This window comes from Rhinopithecus bieti, unplaced genomic scaffold, assembly GCF_001698545.2.
Source record: "Rhinopithecus bieti isolate Rb0 unplaced genomic scaffold, ASM169854v2 scaffold_23868, whole genome shotgun sequence".
In the NCBI taxonomy this organism is placed as follows: Eukaryota; Metazoa; Chordata; class Mammalia; order Primates; family Cercopithecidae; genus Rhinopithecus; species Rhinopithecus bieti.
In genome coordinates this window covers 1,430,822-1,450,220 of record NW_016811202.1, presented here as the reverse complement: position 1 = coordinate 1,450,220, position 19,399 = coordinate 1,430,822, and the positions used below count along the sequence as shown (strand labels likewise).

The following is a 19,399-nucleotide window of genomic DNA, read 5'->3' as shown; positions in this document are numbered from 1 at the left end:
GGGGTGCGGTACTTGCCACCCAGGGGAGGTGGTACTTGCTACCAAGGTGGAAGGAAGATCAAGGCAGGCATCCCCGCAGTGATAGAACACCTCTGAAATGTGGGTGAATAATCAGGCAGGCATTCCTGCAGTGATTAAACACAAGGGAAGACTGTCTTCCTGAGTCCATGAGCAGCACCAAAGTTTTGGGTCCACAGATAAAACGTGTCTCCTCTGTCTCTACCAGAAAGGGAACCGAAATTAAGGGAAGGGAGAGATTGAAGGGTGGCACCGAAATTGAAAGGAGAAAGATGTTGAGGGATAGCAAGAGAGGTTGGATAAGAGAGTAGAAAGAGGCCACTTACCGGATTTAAAATTGGTGAGATGTTCCTTGGGCTGATCTGAGGACTTGAGGTAGTAGGCGGATCCTCCTCACAGAGCAAAGAGTGGGAGGACAGGGGATTGATCTCCCAAGAGAGGTCCCCCGATCCAAGTCACAGCACCAAATGTCAAGTGCATCCATGTGAAGAGACCACCAACAGGCTTTGTGGGAGCAACAAGGTTGTTTATTCACTTGGGCGCCAGTGGGCTGAGTATCAACGAAGGGAGATGGGGAAGGGGTTGCTTTATAGGATTTGGGTAGGTAAAGGAAAATTACAGTAAAAGGAGGTTATCTATTGTTAGCAGAGGAGGGGATCACAAGGTATATGGTGGGGAAATCATAAGACTTATTGTCCAGAAGAAGAATGTCACAATGACTATTGATCAGTTAAGGTAGGGCAGGGACAAGTCACAATGGTGGAATGGTGTAATGTTGGTTAATCAGTTAAGGCTGGAACTGGCTGTTTTACTTCTTTTGTGGGTTTTTGGCTGCCCCAGACTTCTTGGCTCCTGCAGGCCATCTGAACGCATATGTGCAAATCACAGGGGTTACAATGGCTGAGCTTCGTTCGGCTCAGAGGCCTGACAGCAAAGACTGGAAAATTGCTTAATAGAATTATAAATTCCTTCTTTCATTACTCAAACCTTTTTCTTTTTTTTCTTTTTTTGAGATGGAGTCTTGCTCTGTCACCCAGGCTGGAGTGCAGTGGCTGATCTCTGCTCACTGCAAGCTCCGCCTCCTGGGTTCACGCCATTCTCCTGCCTCAGCCTCCCGAGTAGCTGGGACTACAGGCATCTGCCACCACTCCCGGCTAATTTTTTGTATTTTTCATAGAGATGGGGTTTCACCATGTTGGTCAAGCTGGTCTTGAACTCCTGACCTTCAGGTGATCCACCAGCCTCCACTTCCCAAAGTGATGGGATTACAGGCCTGAGTGACGGCGCCTGGCCTCATTACTCAAACCTTTAGGGAAAACCTCCTCACTCAGCCATGTGCAAGGACGTGAAGACCCAGAGGTGAAACATTTTAGGGTGCTGCCTCCAAATCTGAATTTCAAGAAAAGACTACAACGATCCAGTCCTGGGCTTCTCTAAATTCTTTTGTTGCTGACCAGACCTTAATTTTAGCCTTTGGAGGATGTGTCTATGCGAATGAGCGGCTGAAAACTCAGAAAACGAAAACTAGCTTTTATGGAGTTTCAAGTAATTACGTTTCTCAAAACTATGCATCATGCTCATTTGTGGGCATTGGATGAAAAGATAAATCTTTCTAGAAGGGGCAGGGGAGGGAGAGGCAATTCTGGGTGCGGAAGTTGGCAGAAAAGAAAATCAGTGTCTCCTAGACTTCGCCCAGTTTGGCTCGTTTGGGGTACTCCTCCACCACGCGTTACCAGGCCCGTGAAACCCACTCCCACCAGACAATTAGCGCGGGCGGACGAGCAAATTGACACCTAGTAGTCCGGAACTTTGCGTGCAGGGTTCCTGCAGCAGCACGCACCGGGAAGCTTTTGGGCGCTGCACCGCGCTGCGCCGTGGCCTTGAGTCCGGCGCGCAGAGGAGGAGGAGAAAGCTGACTCCTTAATCCCGGGTAGTGGTCGTGGTGGTTGTCTTTGTAGTTCGTGGTCTGAGACCAGGCCTCAAGTGGGAACGGCGTCAAGATGATCTCACGGCGGAACCCAGAGCCCTTACGGTTTCTGCCGGATGAGTCCCGGAGCCTGCCCCCGCCCAAGCTGACCGACCCGCGGCTTCTCTACATCGGCTTCTTGGGATACTGCACTGGCCTGGTTGATAACGTGATCCGGCGGAGGCCGGTCGTGTCGGCTGGTGAGTGCTGCGCGGGCGGGATCGGCTGGGAGGAGAGGGGGTCGCAGGGCTGCAGACCTGCCCCGCCGTAGGCCCTCCTGAGGTGCTCTGCTTTTCCGTGCCTTGTTGCCTAGCTGACCCCAGCTCGCCTTCCCGGGCGGTCCGCGCCCCGTTAGCTCTTTAGAATCGAGCAGAGCCAGTGTGTCATTTGGCACTTGAAGAAACTGAGGTGCAGTGAAGCCCGAACTGAGACTGTGAAGGACCCGGGACTACTCTTCTCAGTTCGTGTTGTACTGTGTGCACAAATGAGCCGTGGCTCCATGCCACGCACTACTCACACTATGGGCATTATTGATAGCATTTAGGCCTTAAAACACTTTATTAGGCATGTATTATTCACAACGAGGAAACCGAGCCTAACAGGTTAACAGCAGCTTGCCCAAGGTCATATGGCTATTAAGTAGCAGAGCTTTTTTTTTTTTTTGACCTCTGAATGGATATGGGACACCGGTGCTTCTCAAACTTAATGTGCATACGAGTAGCATAGGTGTCTTGTTAAAATCGGATTCTGGACTGGGCGCGGTGGCTCACACCTGTAATCCCAGTGCCTTGGGAGGCCGTGGCGGGCGGATCGCTTGAGCTCAGGAACTAGATACCAGCCTCGGCAACAGGGCGAAAGCCAGTCTCTACAAAAAACTAAAAAAGTTAGCCGGGCGTGGTGGTGCATGCCTGTGGTCCCAGGCTGAGGGAGGCTGAGGCAGGAGGGTCGTTTGAGCCTGGAAGGCAGAGGTTGCAGTAACCCGAGATTGCTCCATTGCACCCCAGCCTGGGCAACAAAGTGAGACCCTGTCTCAAAAAAAAAAAAAAAAAAAAAAAATGCGGATTCTGATTCATGAGATCTGGGGAGGAACTTGATGTTACCAACAAGTGCTCAAACACTGCTGCTGCTGATCTGAGGACCACTGTTTGAATAGGAGGCTCTAAACCAGTGTGCTGTAATCCCATCAGAGACACTGACTATTCTGATAATAACCACCACAGTAGCTTTGCTAAGCTCTATGGATTTCCAGAGGGAAAAGAGGAGAGGAACTTTGGAAGAGGGGTCTTTGAAGTTAACTTTGATTATCAGGCAGGACTGAGAGACAGACAGCTTTCTAGGCCCATGGGGCTAGTGGGAGCCAATGGGGACAAGGACCTCTGAATGGAGGCTGTTTAATGATTGAGTGAGTGTTCAGGTTTAGAGTAATAAAACTACAAGGGAGATTTTAGCACAGCTTGGCAATTTATTTTCTAGCCAGCCAGGAACTTTGTAAGCTTTTGAGAGCTGCGGGGGTACAGTGATGAGCTCTGTATTTTGAAAAGTCATCTTTGTCAGCAATGTGAGGCATTGATTGGAGCCAAGAAGCACAATCAGGAAAAAAGCTCAGGCAATGGTTCAGGCAATTAGGAGTCACCACACTTATACATCTTTTGCCTTCTTACAGCTGTATGTCATGCCTGAAGGTCAGCTCCCAGCCCATCAAATCCCAGCATTTCCAGTGCTCAAACAGTATTGAAATCCTGTCTCCCTTGGACATGACTCCTCCCTTGGACATGACTCCTCACTTCAGAAAGGAGTGATCTTTGTCCATTTATGCCTCTGAGGACTCGAGGCTTTCCCTTTTCATCACCATTTCACACTTGCCCAAGACTGTCACTTGGTGTAATGAAAAGAGCTCCACTTTGGAACTAAACAGACTTGCTCACCAGGCACAGGCACAGTGGTTCACACCTGTAATCTCAGCACTTTGGGAGACCAAGGCAGGAAGATCTCTTGAGGCCAGGAGTTCAAGACCAGCCTGGGCAACATAGTGAGACCCTGTCTCTACAAAAAATGTAAGAAATTAGCTAGACATGGTGATGTGCACTTGTAGTCCCAGGTACTCAGGAGCTAAGGGAGGAGAATCACTTGAGCCTAGGAAGTTGAGGCTGCAGCAAGCCATGATTGCACCACTGCACTACAGTCTGGGCAACAAAGTTGAGACCTTGTCTCCAATAAATAAATAAATAAACAGACTTGCTCGACTGCTTTCCAGCTGTGTCAGTTTGGGCAAGTTACATGGTCAGGTCGATCAGAGCCAAAGTTTCCTCATCTGTAAAATAAGAATAATTAATTTTTGCATATTTGTTGTGAGAATTGAGTGAGATTCTATAGGTAAAATGTCTGACATGTAAAAAGTGCTGGACAGAGTTCCCCTTCCTTAGCTCTTGTTATGGAAACAGTTTACCATATATTTGTAATTTGTTCATTTACTGAACCCCCCCTTTTTTTTTTTTTGAGACAGGATCTCACTTGTCACCCAGGGTAGAGGGCAGTGGTGCAATCATGGGTCACTGCAGCCTCGACCTCTGGGCTCAGGCGATCCTCCTATCTTAGCCTTCTGAGTAGCTGGGACTACAGGTGCATACCACCAGGCCTGGCCAATTTTTAAATTTTTTGTAGAGATGGGGTCTTGCCATCTTGGCCAGACTGGTCTCGAACTTCTGGCCTCAAGTGATCCTGCCACCTCAGCCTCCCAGAGTGCTGGGGTTATAAGTGTGAGCCACTGTGCCTGGCCTTATTGAACTGTTTCTCTGTTATGTGCCCTATGGAGCTCCTAGTGAAATCAGGGAGACAAACAAACAGTCTGTTGCTGATCTTGGTATGATAGATACATGTTTGGATAGAGGTGGGTGAGCAGAAAGCACTTTAGGAGCACAAAGGAGATACAGATGGGAGGGAGAATGCTGTAGAGGAGGTAAAGGTTGACTGAAATGTGACGTATGCACCACTTAATCTCATTGTTGTTAGTTTAGCAGTTTGTGCCTTTCTGGGAGACAGAAGAGTACAGCAGTTAAGAGCGTATGCTTTGGGGTTTGACACCACCTCCACCCCACTAGTCATTTGATTCTGGGGAAATTCCCTATCTCAGAACTAGATGAGATAATGAATATAAACTGCTTAGCCCAGGAGTAGGGATCAGACTTCCTGAGCTCCCAGAGCTTCCCTACATTGCTTTGGAAGATTTAGATCCTAGGACTTTATTGAAATGGTTGTCCTCAGCAGCATTTACTGAATGCATATTGTATTTATCTAGGTCAGTGTCTGATATCTATAGTAGGTGTTCAATAAGTATTGAGTGAGGCCAGGTGTAGTGGCTCATGCCTGTAATCCCAGTACTTCGAGAGGCTGAGGCAGGTGGATCACCTGAGGTCAAGAGTTCAAGACCAGCCTGACCAATATGGTGAAACCCCCAAATTAGCCAGGTGTGGTGGCACATGCCAGTAATCCCAGCTACTCGGGAGGCTGAGGCTGGAGAATTGCTTGAACCTGGGAGGCGGAGATCGCAGTGAGCCGAGATTGCGCCATTGCACTCCAGCCTGGGCGACAGACTGAGACTCCATCTAAAAAAAAAAAAAAAAAAAAAGTAGTATTGAGTGAATAACTATATGTAGATTACAAGGAATATAAAACATGGTCCTAATCCTCCAAAGGTTTACAGACCAGATGGCCATATCCATTAAAAAGACAAATTGTGGTACAAGTTTGTGCATGTAGGGTGAAGGTGTGTATCACATAAATGTTGTTTCTAAGAGAGTTGGAGGTGTGGTGAAAGAGATATGGTAGATTTTCAGACTACAGCCCTGGAGAGTACCTGGCATTCTGTGAGTAATGGGATATTCTGGCTGGACACCGTGGCTCACACCTGTAATCCCAACACTTTGGAAGGCTGAGATGGGAGGATTGTTTGGTTTCAAGACCAGCCTGGGCAACATAGGAAAACTTTGTCTCTACAAAATAAATTTTTTTAAGCTATCTGGATATGGTGGTATGCACCTGTGATCCCAGCTACCTGGGAGGCTGAAGTAAGAGGATCACTCGAGCCTGGGAGGTTGAGGCTGCAGTGAGTGTGATCATGCCTCTGTATTCCAGCCTAAGTGACAGAGCAAGATTCTGTCTCATAATAATGAATACGTCTCATAATAATGAATTTCTATCAATGAAATAAAATTTTGTAGCTCTTTTTCAAATTAGCAGGAAATGTTAAAAGAATTTTTTAAGAATAAGACTTTAAAAATAAGTTGTACATATTTTGGGGGTACATGTGGTATTTTGATACGTGCATACAATGTGTAATGTTGAAACTGGGGCAAACGGGCCATTCATCACCCCAAGCATTCACCCCTTCTTTATGTTGGGAACATTCAAATTCCTCTCCTCCAGCAATTTTGAACTATACAACAAATTATTGTTAACTGTAGTCACCCTCTGTACTATCAATAAATAGAATTTTTTAATAAGTTTTTCTCATCATCTGTTTTTTTTAAACTTAACCTTCTTGCTGGTTACCACTTAATGTGCCCTAAATTTAGAGTCAGTTGGTATTCTAAGTATAGCCCACAAAATTAAATATTTATTGATCTCTAGTTTAATATATCAGTAATGTATGATGTTCTTCAAAGAGCACAATAGCTGCCGGGGTTAGACTCACCGAGTAAAGAATGGGAAGATGATTGTAGACGGGGTGTGCGGGTAGTGAGAGGTAGACCACTCAGAGAGAATGAGGAGAGAGGTTAGAAAAACGGGGCCTTGGGAAGAGGCCAAGCCATGCCTTTAGGGCTGGGAAGCCGACATCATCATCTCAAACACTTATGGAGTTTTTCTGTGAGGAACATGGGTCAGCGTAGAGAGAGTCTGGTTCTGTGTCTCAGCAGTCCAGTGGCACATGGGAGAACATGCACTCTTTGGTTTGCTATATGGTGGGTAGCCCATTAGGGAAAGCAGTGGCTGTTTGGGGTAAGAGAGAGTGCTCTGTCCAGTTCTAGAACATAGGAATATTTTTCATTTTTATTGTTTTATACCTTTTCCAAAATACTTTTACATGCATATGTCTTGTTTTATATGCTACTACTATGAGAAAGATAGGATAGGTCTTTTTTTTTTTTTTTTTTTTTTTTTTTTGAGACAGAGTCTCATTCTGTCACCCAGGCTAGAGTTCAGTGGTACCATCTTGGCTCACTGCATTGTCCACCTCCCAGGTTCAGGCGATTCTCCAGCCTCAGCCTCCTGAGTAGCTGGTACTACAGGTGTGTGCTACCATGCTCGGCTAATTTTTGTATTTTTAGTAGAGACGGGGTTTCACCATGTTGGCCAGGCTGGTCTTGAACTCCTGACCTCAGGTGATCCACCCGCCTTGGCCTCCCAAAGTGCTGGGATTACAGGTGTGAGCCACCACGCCCAGCCAGGGTAGGTCTTATCTGTGTTTTAGTGGTAGTAAATTGAATTACCCAAGGCTGTTCATTCATTTATTAAATAAATATTAAGTGCTATATGCTAAAATATACATTACATGTAATATTTTAGATTTGCTAACCTTTAAAGAAGTGATAATGTGGGCTGAGTGTAGTGGCTCATTCCTGTAATCCCAACAGTTTTGGAGGCCGAGGCAGGGGGGATCACTTGAGCCCAGGAGTTCAAGACCAGTCTGGGAAACATAGCAAGACCCCTCTTAAAAAAAAATAGGCATGGTGGTTCACGCTTTTGTTCCCAGCTACTTGGGAAGCTGAGGTGAGAGGATTGCTTGAGCCTAGGAGGTTGAGGCTGCAGTAAGGTGTGATTGTGCCACTGCATTCCAGCCTGGGCAACAGAGCTAGACCCTGTCAAGGATCAAGGCTGTTTGTTCAGAATACCTTTTTGTGTTTGTTTGTTTTTTGTTTTTTGAGACAGAGCCTCACTCCGTCCCCCAGGCTGGAGTGCAGTGGTGCGATCTTGGCTCACTGCAACCTCTGCCTCCCGGGTTCTAACGATTCTCCTGCCTCAGCCACCTGAGTAGTTGGGATTACAGGCACCTACCACCCCGTCTGGCTGATTTCTGTATTTTTAGTAGAGACGGGGTTTCACCATGTGAAACAGTCTTGAACTCCTGACCTCAGGCGATCCACCTGCCTCAGCCTCCCAAAGTGTTGGGATTACAGGCATGAGCCCAGCGCTTTTTTTATTTTTATTTTTTAATAAATACCATAACAGGCCAGGCGCTTTGTCACCCAGGCTGAAGTGTAGTGGCGCAATCTCAGCTCACTGCAACCTCTGCCTCCCAGGTTCCAATGATTCTCCTGCCTCAGCCTCCCAAGTAGCTGGGACTACAGGCACCCGCCACCACCCCCAGCCAAATTTTGTATTTTTAATAGAGACAGGGTTTCACCATGTTGGCCAGGCTGGTCTCGAACTCCTGACCTCAGGTGATCCACCCGTCTTGGCCTCCCAAAGTGCTGGGATTACAGGTGTGAGCCACTGCGTCCAGCCAAAAATGTAACTCTTAATACACATTGACTAATTTTTGCTTTCTTTGGGATTTGTCATTTGAATTTCAGGTTTGCATCGCCACCTTCTATATATTACGGCCTTTTTTTTTGTTGGATATTATCTTGTAAAACGTGAAGACTACATGTATGCTGTGAGAGACCGTGAAATGTTTGGATATATGAAATTACATCCAGAGGATTTTCCTGAAAAAGGTATTTCAAGTTAATTTTAGAGAATCTGTGTTTACTGTATTATTATTTTCCCTGGTTAATCTTATCCATGTCTATGGCTTTAGGTACCTTCTAAATTCTGTTGACTCCCACATCTTAGTCTATAGACCAAAATTCTCTTCAATTAATATATCCAGTTTTTGCCTGACTACCTCTGTCTCCTTTGGACAGCAAACAAAACTCATGACCCCTCTGCCTTCCCAAACCTCCTGCTTCTCTGTGTCCTGCTTCAGGGAATGGCACTACTGTCCACCTGGACACTCAAGCCAGAAGCCTGAGAATTATCAAGTCTTTCTCTTTCACTTCCCATTAATCATCAGGTCTTATCAGTTCTACTTCCTAAATATTTCTCAACTTTGAACTCTCCTCTCCCTGGTTCAGGCCTTGATAATCTCTTGCTCGGACTGTTGCACTTGCCTGTTAACTCACCACTTGCTTTGGTCTTATTTCCAGTGACAGCAAATCTGATCACATCTGTTTAAAATAGTTTTCCGGCTGGGCGCAGTGGCTCACGCCTGTAATCCCAGCACTTTGGGAGGCCGAGGGGGGCAGATCACCTGCGGTCAGGAACTTGAGACCAGCCTGGCCAACATGGTGAAACCCCGTCTCTACTAGAAATACAAAAAGTAGCCGGCCATGATGGCGCGTGCCTGTAATCTCAGCTACTTGGGAAGCTGAGGCAGGAGAATTGCTTGAACCCGGGAGGCGGAGGTTTCAGTGAGCCGAGATCGCTCCATTGCACTCCAGCCTGGGCGTCACAGCGAGACTGTGTCTCAAAAATTAAATTAAATTAAAATAAAATAAAATAAAATAAGTCATCCATTGCCTAGTGGATAAAATCCAGACTCCTTAGGATGGCTCGTTTCCTCCAGCTTAGCTAATTGCCTGTCCTCTGGTAGAAACACTTTACCCACATTCTTATCTACCGTATGATATACACGTCTGTGTTCTTCATGGATTGTAGCTTTGTCTTTGTTTCCCAGCCTCTCGTATAGAGCCTACACATAGCAGGCATTTATGCATAATAGTGGATGTGAACTGTAATGGAACACTTCCTCATTCCTCATCACTCATCATTTGCCTGGTGAATTGCTTTGTCTGCCTGCCCTATATTGCTTTATACATGTTGTACCTTCTTCCTACTATGTTATTCTTCCTCTTGCCCGTTTCCACCCCATCCACCTAGCAAATTTCTGCTTTCATTATCTCAGTGAAGCTTTCACTGAGCTACAGTCAGGCGTTCCCTCAGTGTGCTCTATCTGTATTCTGCTATTAATCTATTAATAGTTGTAATATAACTTTTCTCACCTGTGTTTTACACAGATACACACAACACATGTGCACATATATGAGTCTCTGTAGGCTGGGAGTTTAACTTACTAGGACTTTTTTTTTGGTCTCCCAGGGGTTTGGCACACATGACCTTATTAAATGTGTAAATGAATGAGTATAGAAAAAATTTGAACTTGTAAACATATAAATAGATTTTCCCCAGTCTCAGCAACATAGTGAGACCTCATCCCTACAGAAAACTTAAAAATTAGCTGGGTGTGGTGGCACATGTGTATAGTCCCAGCTCCTTGGGAGGCTGAGGCAGGAGGATTACTTGAGCCTGGGAGGTCAAGGTGCTGTGAGCTGTGATCACACCACTGCATTCCAGCCTAGGTGACAGAGCGAGACCCTGTCTCAAAAAAAAAAAAAAAAAGACTTTCCTATTAATGTAAATATGTGATATAAAACATTTAAATTTCATTAGACTGATCTCTAAGGTCTTATTTAGCTCTAAAATTTTATTACTCTTTAATTTTCCCACAGCCTTCAGTCACATATATGATATTTATGGTGGATCAGAAAGATACATCTTCTTTTTTTTGCCAAAGAAGAGCTTAAAGACTAGCACAAAGCATGAATAGTGGATGTATCGGGAATGCATAATACTCAGAACCATTAAATGTTAGAGCTGGAAGTCATCTTGGATATATTGATTACTAGGAGTGACGCCCAGTGACTGAGCAGTCTTCAGTCCCAGACCTCTGGCTCTTTGCTTAGACATAGTTCCATGAGTTCACTGTGTCTGCAGGAGTGTGTATAGCTGCAGGGCTCATTCTGTTTCTGAGCTGCAGATTACTGGCAGTTGTGCCAGGAGCCTCATGCACGGACAGTGGGAGCCCAGAGAGCTTGACCACATTGGCTGCTGGCCTCTCCTAGCTGACCTGTGCCCTTCTGTGTTTATGTCTTCCTTCACCTCTTCAGTCAGGTTATTCCTGGCAGCACCTTGTCCCTCTTGGCAGCCATTTGGTTGTCATCACAAATTCCTCCAAAATTATTCTTCATTCAATGAAAGAAAATCCTTCAGTGATTACCAAGCCATAGTCGAGGACAAGAAAATAAGGAAATTCTTAGGGGTTTGTCTTAGTCCATTTGGCCTACTATAACAAAATGCCTTAAACTGGGTAATTAAAAAAAATTTTTTTAACGTTGTTTTTCTTACCACCTGTATAATTGCAGAATAGACTGGGTAATATATAAATAGTAGAAATTTATTGCTTGCAATTCTGGAGGCTGGGAAGTCCAAGATCAGGGTACCAGCACAGCTGGTGTCTGCTAAGGGCCCACTCTGTGCTTCATAGATGGTGCTATCTTGCTGTGTCCTCACATGGTAGAAGAGGCAAACAAGGTCCCCTAAGCTGATCCCACTCATGAGGATAGAGCCTTTGTGACCTAATCACCTCCCGAAGTCCTAACCTCGTAATATCATCATCTTGGGGGTTACATTTCAACTTATGAACTTTGGTGGGGCATGAACATTCAGACCACAGCAGGATTTCAATCAGTAAGATTACTGAGTGTTAATTTTCCTTTAGGAAATACAATTTTAAAACATATTTTAAAATAAATCTTTTATGATCTTTCCTTTTATAGAGAAGAAAACATACGCTGAAATTTTTGAAAAATTCCATCCAGTACGTTAAAGTCTTCAAAATGCTTGCTCCAGTTTCACTGATACCTGCTGTTTCTGAATTTGATGGAACATGTTTCTAATGAGAGTTGAAGCTTATGCTTATCTGTGTGTTGACACCTTGTAATTAAAATAGTTACCATGAATACTCTGACTCTTTTTATTGTTGTAAGAAAAATAGTTCATCAGAGAATGGTCAGTTTCCATTCACCCATCTGAAAGATTTTAAAATGAGGTTGAATTCTAGTTTAGAGTTAGCAGACTACAGCCTATGGGCCAAATCTGGCCCACTGCCAATAAAGTCTTATTGGAACACAGCCATGCTCATTTGTTTACATGTTGTTTATGGTGACTGCCATGCTACAAGAGCAGAATTGAGTAGTTGCGATAGAGACCTATGGCCTGCAAAGCCTAATTAATGTGTGGCCCTTTCAGAAAAGGTTTGCCTGTCCCATCCTAGTGCAAAGTGAATTTAGAGTGAGCCAGATTATGGAGGATTCTGTGACTCTTGCCAAATAATTTTGACTTCATCCTGTAGGTATTAAGTCATTAAAGCATTTTAAATTATACAGTCAGGTTTGTATTTCTGAGCTCTGTCTATAATGATATAGAAGGTGGTTTAGAAGGAGGAGACTCCAGACAAGGAAAACAGAAATCTTACACTGCAAAGGTGTCTTTGCTCTTAGGTGGATTATCCTGGAGAAAGTGGACTCAGGAGCTAATACTGTCTACAGTGGAGCTTGGTGCAATTAGAAGCAAAAGACTGTACCTAACTGGAATGAGGTTACTTTTTATGGCTTATCAAATGCTTGTCCTGGCGTGATGCAGTGGCTCATGGCTAGAATCCCAGCACTTTGAGAGGCTGAGGCAGGGTAGATTGCTTGAGCCCAGGAGTTTGAGACCAACCTGGGCAACATGGCAAAACACTATCTCTACATAAAATACAGAAATTAGCCGGGCATGGTGGCACGTGCCTGTAGTCCCCGCTACTCATGAGGCTGAAATGGGAGGATCTATTGAGCCCTGGAGTTCGAGGATGCAGTTAACTGTGATTGTGTCACAGTTCACTGCAGCCTGGGTGACATTCCAGCCTGGGTGACATTCCAGCCTGGGTGACAAAGGAGACCCTGTCAAAAAAAAAAAAAAAGTACTTGTCTCAAAAGTTTTGTTTCCTAGCTTAGAATTTATAATCAGATTCGGTTTTGGAGATAAAGTATATATGTTTTTTGTTGTTGTTTTTTTTTTGAGACAGTCTTGCTCTGTCATCAGGCTGGAGTGCAGTGGTGCGATCTCAGCTCACTGCAACCTCCACCTCCTGGGTTTAAGCAATTCTCCTGCCTTAGCCTCCTGAGTAGCTGGGATTACAGGTGCATGCCACCACGCCCAGTTAATTTTTATATTTTCAGTAGAGACGAGGTTTCACCATGTTGACTAGGATGGTCTCGATCTTTTGACTTTGTGATCCACCTGCCTCGGCCTCCCCAAGTGCTGGGATTACAGGCGTGAGCCACCGCGCCTGGCCTATATGTGATTTCAAATTAGGTGGCCTTATAAATATAAGCAGATGGTTTCTGGGCAAAATCAAATGAATTCCGTCTTTATTTTCTTGAGTACCACTTGTAAAAACAAATTAGGTTGGAGAAAGTGCTTTAGAAATAATAAAGATGTACAAATACAAGGTTTTGTTATTTTTTAATTACTTCTGCAATAAATATGTTTATAGTTCACTTGTTGTTGGCCTCATCAGTGGTCGCCAAGTAAAAGAGGGTGAACCACTCATCCCAAGAGACTGTCTGCTACCCCTTAGCTCTGGAGGGTAAAAAGCAAGGGCCAGAGCAAATACATAGGAGAAAGAGGGAGAAAAAAAAATTCAGGCTATTTTAATAGCCCTCACATGCCAAGTGCTTTTGCTTCATCATGTTTAGTTTTCATCAACTTGTGAGGTACATAATATTATCCCCATTTTATAGATGAGGGAATTTAGGCTCCAATGGGTTAAATAACTTGCACAAGTACACACTGAATGACTGCCATGAGGAGGGTTGTGAATTTTGGTCACATGCCAACACCTACGCTCTTCCCACCATACCACACAGGACAGGTAACTGTCTAGTCCCTCCTGGTCACCTCCCCAAGCTGGTAAAGAGGAGCGAGGGGAGCAGTGAATAATAGCAACAGACATTCTAAAGGTGAGCCAGTGACTAGAATCCAGGAATTGGTGCTCAGGAGTTAGAGAAGCATCCCGGAGAAGTGAGCCGCCTTCACTTCTGGCTGCAGGTCTAGGCCTTTCTGCTCTCATCATCGGCTGGTGAACTGCTCCGCCGGCCTCATCAGAGTCTGCCTTTTATCATGTGAAGGGACCTGTGGAGTGAAGAAATTTTTAAAAGGCCAAGTTAGTATCGATTCCAACAACTAAGATACTATCACATGTCCATTGAAGCAGGAATTAAAATGAAAAAACTCAATGCTGATGTTGCTGATGAAAAACTGGCAGTGCCTCAGCACTGTGAGGAGAATCCTAGGTTGTCAGAGCAGGAATAACTCATTTGATTTCTCTGCTATATTTTACTAACAGGGAAACTAAGATGCAGAAAGGTAAGATAAGTTGTCTAGGGCCAGGCTTGATGACACGCCTGTAATCCCAGCACTTTGGGAGGCCAAGGTAGATGGATCACTTGAGGTCAGGAATTCGAGACCGGTCTGGCCAACATGGTGAAACCCCATCTCTACTAAAAGTACAAAAATTAGCTGGGCATGGTGGCGTGAGCCTGTAATCCCAGATCCTCAGGAGGTTGAGGCAGGAGACTTGCTTGAATTTGGGAGGCAGAGGTTGTGGTGAGCCGAGATCGTGCCACTGCACGCCAGCCTGGACGACAAGAGCAAGACTCCATCTCAAAAAAAAAAGAGGTTGGGTGCGGTGGCTCACGCCTGTAATCCCAGCACTTTGGGAAGCCGAGTGTGGAGGATCACAAGGTCAGGAGATTGAGACCATCTTGGCCAACATGGTGAAACCCCATCTCTACTAAAAATACAAAAAATTAGCTGGGCGTGGTGGTGCGCACCTGTAGTCCCAACTACTTGAGAGACTGAGGCAGAAGAATTGCTTGAACCCGGGAGGCAGAGGTTGCAGTGAGCCGAGATCGTGCCACTACACTCCAGCCTGGCGATAGAGTGAGACTCCACCTCAAAAATAAAAGTTGTCTAGGATAATACAGAAGTCAATGGAAGAGCCAGAACAAGAGCCCAGATTTTTAACTGTTGCTATACCATATTGCCTCTGAATGAAAATCAGGTTAGGGTGTGTTGAAATGTTATGGTGTAGAGTTGCTGCTCCGGCCTTTGAAGCTATTTGGTGAGTCAGAGTGTGGTTTCTACCCATTCTGCCATGCCCAGTTCCCACTTTGAGCCACTCTGCAAAAGTCTAAGGCTCTAAGGAACACCACTGTAGAGGAAAATAATTAGACTAATTAGGCCAGGGTTCATTTCTTGGCTCTGTCATTTACTGAGTAATGTTGGACTCATTTTACTTCTCAGGCCTCTGGTTTTTTCATCTGCAAAAGGGAATGATAGGCCGGGCGTGGTGGCTCATGCCTGTAATCCTAGCACTTTGGAAGGCCGAGGCAGGTGGGTCATGAGGTCAGGAGTTCAAGACCAGCCTGGCCAACATGGTGAAACTCTGTCTCTACTAAAGATTAAAAAAAAGTTAGCCAGGTGTGTTGGCACACACCTGTAATCCCAGCTACTTGGGAGGCTGAGGAAAATCTCTCGAACCTGGGAGGCAGAGGTGGCAGTGAGCTGGGATGGCACCATTGCACTCCAACCTGGGTGACGGGGTGAGACTCCATCTCAAAAAACAAAAAGGGGAATGATAATTCCATGAGATAATGGATATGCAAAGTGATCTTAAAAATATTCAAATGCCAGTCGTTAGTTTTACTACCACTGTTATTGCTCAGTGAAGAAGCTGAAACCCAGAGAAATGAAGTAGCTTGCCCAAGGCCCCACAGCTCATTAGTGATAGAATCAGAAGGTGAACCCAGAGCTGCTGACACAGCCCAGTCTAATTCAACAACCTCTGTGAGGTAACTCGGGGAGCCTCCAGGGGAGAGGGAAGAAGGGTTGAGGTTGACAGTTTGGGTTTGAAGTGGGAGAAGGAAAAACGGCTGAGAAAATGCCTGGAGCAGAGATCTCCATAGGCTCTGTGTTTGGGGGTCCACATTTATTCCCCATAATTGCAGAGCAGCCTTCACACAGATTATGAAGATAACACAATATGGCAGACAGTGGGTACGAGGAAAGAACACTCAGCTCAAAGTTGAGGCCGGTCTTACTTTTGTCTCTTTACTGCGTGACTTTGGGTGAGTCACTTCACCTCTCTGGCTTCAATTTCCTTACTAGTAAAGTGGGGATGAGAATCTTTTTCTGCACAGCTGCATCAGATGGTTCTGAGATTGCAATGGACGTGGATGTTGTTTACAACTAATGAGACCAGTTGGTGGGAGCAGGGCTGGCAGGTGGCACTGGCAGGTACTGTGGTCCAATTTCTATTAATACTAGTCTTTATCCATGAGTGAACTAGTGATGACCATGCTAAGAACCCTTCCCACCTCCTACCCTCTGCCACCACCTGCTTGTCTAGCTTGCTGCTCATCCACACTCACCACCCCAGCCCCTCTGTGCATAGACATGTAGGCTCAGACTGGAACACATAATCACATGTACCTACAACAGGGCTTCCCAACAGGCATGTCTGTACACTCCGGTTTGCCTGGAATGGATTAGAGTGCCATGACAGTAGTCCCTCAGCTTCCCGTTTGGTGGGTTCCAACCTGGGATGGTCAGAGTACCCCCAGCCTGTTGTAGGAGTACTGCAAGCAGCCTCACCTATGTATCCCCAAGTGCCATATAATTTTCCATGTTCTGTGACTTGAAAAAATGTTGGGAAACACTGTCACACACACGGAATTCACAATGTTCACTTAAGTCAATATGCATGCCCTAGGTAAGTTTCTTCCTTCTTTCTTTCTTTTTTTTTTTTTTTTTTGAGATGAAGTCTCCCTCTGTCGCCCAGGCTGGAGTGCAGTGGCACAATCTCGACTGACTGCAACCTCCGCCTCCCGGGTTCACGCCATTCTCCTGCCTCAGCCTCCCGAGTAGCTGGGACTACAGGTGCCTGCCACCATGCCCAGTTAATTTTTGTATTTTTAGTAGAGACAGGGTTTCACCACATTGGCCAGGCTGGTCTCGAACTCCTGACCTCAGGCAATCCACCTGCCTTGGCCTCCCAAAGTGCTGGGATTTGGCGTGAGCCACCGCGCCCAGCCCCCTCTTTAATCAAATGCTTAACGAAGTCAATGATGAGAACACACTCATTCAATTCACACATTTGCAAGTATTCACATACAGATAAATGCACACGTGCACAAACATATGTATGTGCATATGAGATACGCCCTCACAGGCCACTTTTCCTTCTGTTTCCATATCACTTCATTGCAATTGCCAATTTGAGGTCAGAAGGATAGTAACACAGGCCTAGTCTTAGGCCCTCCTAGGTTGTGGTCCCAATACCCTGATGCAAGAGTGGCACTGTCTGAGAGCCAGGCTGTTCCTCTCCCACTGGGTTGCACCACTAACCCCTCTGCTCTCCTGGAATGTCCCTTGGTAGACTCTGACACCCACCAGCATGGCCACCATTACCTTCCCTAGTGTCCAAGGTCTACCAAACTTGCCCCGTCATTTCCTGGTATTTCCTTGTCACCTCCTGGGCTTTCTTGGTAAGGTGCATAAGGATGTGATGGAGGCTGGAGAAGTGCAGGTGGAACTGGGCTTCCAGTTCCAGCTCTCCTGAGGCACTCTCATCCTCGACTTCCTCTGTCTCTGCGGTTCCATTCTCAGCCTCCTCAGCTTCGCCACCTGCCACCTTGGCCTGCCACTCCTCCCGCGGCAGCAGCCCATGTTCCACCTCCACACAGATGGCCTTGAGCATGGTGAAGTAGGTGTAGAGATCGGGGGCCTCAGCCTGGGCCTGGCCCCCATGCCCACTCAGCTGCACGTCCCGCAGAAGGCTCGGGATCATCACCACCTGCTCCATGTTATGCACCTCGGCCGAATACCGGTCCATGACGGTCAGCAGGCAGTTCTTGGGGTAACGCTTGGTTAGCACCTGCATGGTTGCTTCCTCTGACACAGTGAACCCAGCAGACTGCCCCGTGCTATTTCTAGGCTCTCGGCAGATTGACAGGATGCCAGTGCTCAGCTGTTGGGTCAACACAGCCCTGTTTTGGGCCAATCCCAGGGCTCAGGCTCTAGCATCTGTATCAGGTGATCCATCTGCCCAGAGATAGGTCTGCCAGCCTTCTGCGTGTCATCCCAGCTCTGCATGACTGCCCCAGCAAGAACCCGACACTTCCTCTGTCAGCTTGCTGAGCCAGTTGGAAGGAAGCTTTTCCCTTAGGCAACTGGTACACTGGACCTCAGGGCAATAAATAATTCTTTCAGGTCACTGGAGACCAAGCTGTCTCTTTGCTGCTTAGGGCAGCCTTCCAATACACAGTTCACTCCTTCAGCCCAGGGTGACTCCATTGTGAAATGGAGAGGATTTGAAGTGAAACAGCTTGATGTGGGGCAAGGAATATTGAGGTTGGAGTCAGAAACCCAGTTCTGCAATTTCCTAGCTGAGATTTTTTTGTTTTTTGCTGGCTAATATTTATTGAGCACCTACTGCACATCAGGGTCTGCACTGAGCCTTCTTGTGAGTGATCTCATTTAATCTTCACCACAACCCTCATAAATGTTTTATTTATTTAATTTTTGTAGAGATGGGGTCTTGCTATGTTGCCCAGTCTGGTTTTGAACTCCTGGGATAAAGCAATCCTCCACCTCAGCCTCCCAAAGTGCTGGAATTGCAGGTATGAACCACCAGTATTCCTGTTTTGCCAATGAGGAAATTTAGGTGCAGACAGCTAAAGTAACTTGCTCAAGGTCCCACTGGGGCTGGGATTCCAGCCCAGGACCACCTCTACCCCCCTCCAGGCAGTGCTCTGGACTGACATGAGGTTACACAGTCATACAAGTTAACCAGATCCATATCCTCTGTAAATTTGAGGTGGTATTGTGAGAATTGAATAAGACAAACCAATAAAAATGCTTTGCATCAGTCCAGACAAGCGGCTGGGATCAAAAGAGGAAAAAAATGCTTTGTAAACCACAAAGGCCAATCCTCAGATGTATTATCTATGCAGATTCTAGATTATTGCTAAGGCTTCTCCCAAATCTAACCGGTCGTTCCACAAGCTACAATGCTTCCACTTTATTATCGACCTTTCCTTGGACCAGCAGTCTTGGAAGATAATAATCTTCTGCATGGTCATATTGTCATAGTTTATAAACTGCATTTGCTATATATTTTTTTATTAGATATTTAAGAAAATGAAGGCCTGGGGAAAGGCCCAAAGTTGCACAACAAGTTAGTGGCAGAGTCAGGTGGAGAATAAGACCTTCTGAGTTCTGGCTCAGGTACCTGCCCCCTCCACTGCGTCCGGTGAAATCTGCTGAATAGTGATACCTCCCACGCCTGCAGAAGAGGAGAGAGGAGGAGGGAGCACAGGAGGGGACGTGGGGCTGAACAGGGCCTCAGTGTTGCCTCACCTAAGCCACCCTCACCTCCACCCTAGGGCAGGAGCCCTCTCTGCACCCTCCCAGCTGACGATCATTCACTCCTCT

General features: G+C 46.0%; 2 protein-coding genes across 3 annotated transcripts; one reads left to right on the top strand and one right to left on the bottom strand.

The window, feature by feature from the left end:
• Positions 1-1,543: 1,543 nt before the first annotated feature.
• NDUFC2 (NADH:ubiquinone oxidoreductase subunit C2) lies at positions 1,544-11,992 on the top strand. The gene is made up of 3 exons (XM_017893568.1): positions 1,544-2,184; positions 8,554-8,697; positions 11,638-11,992. The coding sequence occupies exons 1-3, from the start codon at positions 2,019-2,021 to the stop codon at positions 11,685-11,687; spliced, it is 360 nt and encodes a 119-aa protein (XP_017749057.1). The 5' UTR covers positions 1,544-2,018; the 3' UTR covers positions 11,688-11,992.
• Positions 11,993-13,347: 1,355 nt separating this feature from the next.
• On the bottom strand, positions 13,348-17,924 carry THRSP (thyroid hormone responsive). 2 transcript variants are annotated; one of them, XM_017893567.1, is made up of 2 exons: positions 17,375-17,921; positions 13,348-14,035 (listed from the first exon to the last, which is right to left on the bottom strand). In XM_017893567.1, exon 1 carries the CDS (start codon positions 17,844-17,846, stop codon positions 17,394-17,396), a length of 453 nt encoding a protein of 150 aa, XP_017749056.1. In that variant the 5' UTR covers positions 17,847-17,921; the 3' UTR covers positions 13,348-14,035; positions 17,375-17,393. The 2 variants fall into 2 exon arrangements, with proteins under 2 accessions (XP_017749056.1, XP_017749055.1); XM_017893566.1 differs by having other exon boundaries at positions 13,350-14,035; positions 17,407-17,924.
• Positions 17,925-19,399: the final 1,475 nt, after the last annotated feature.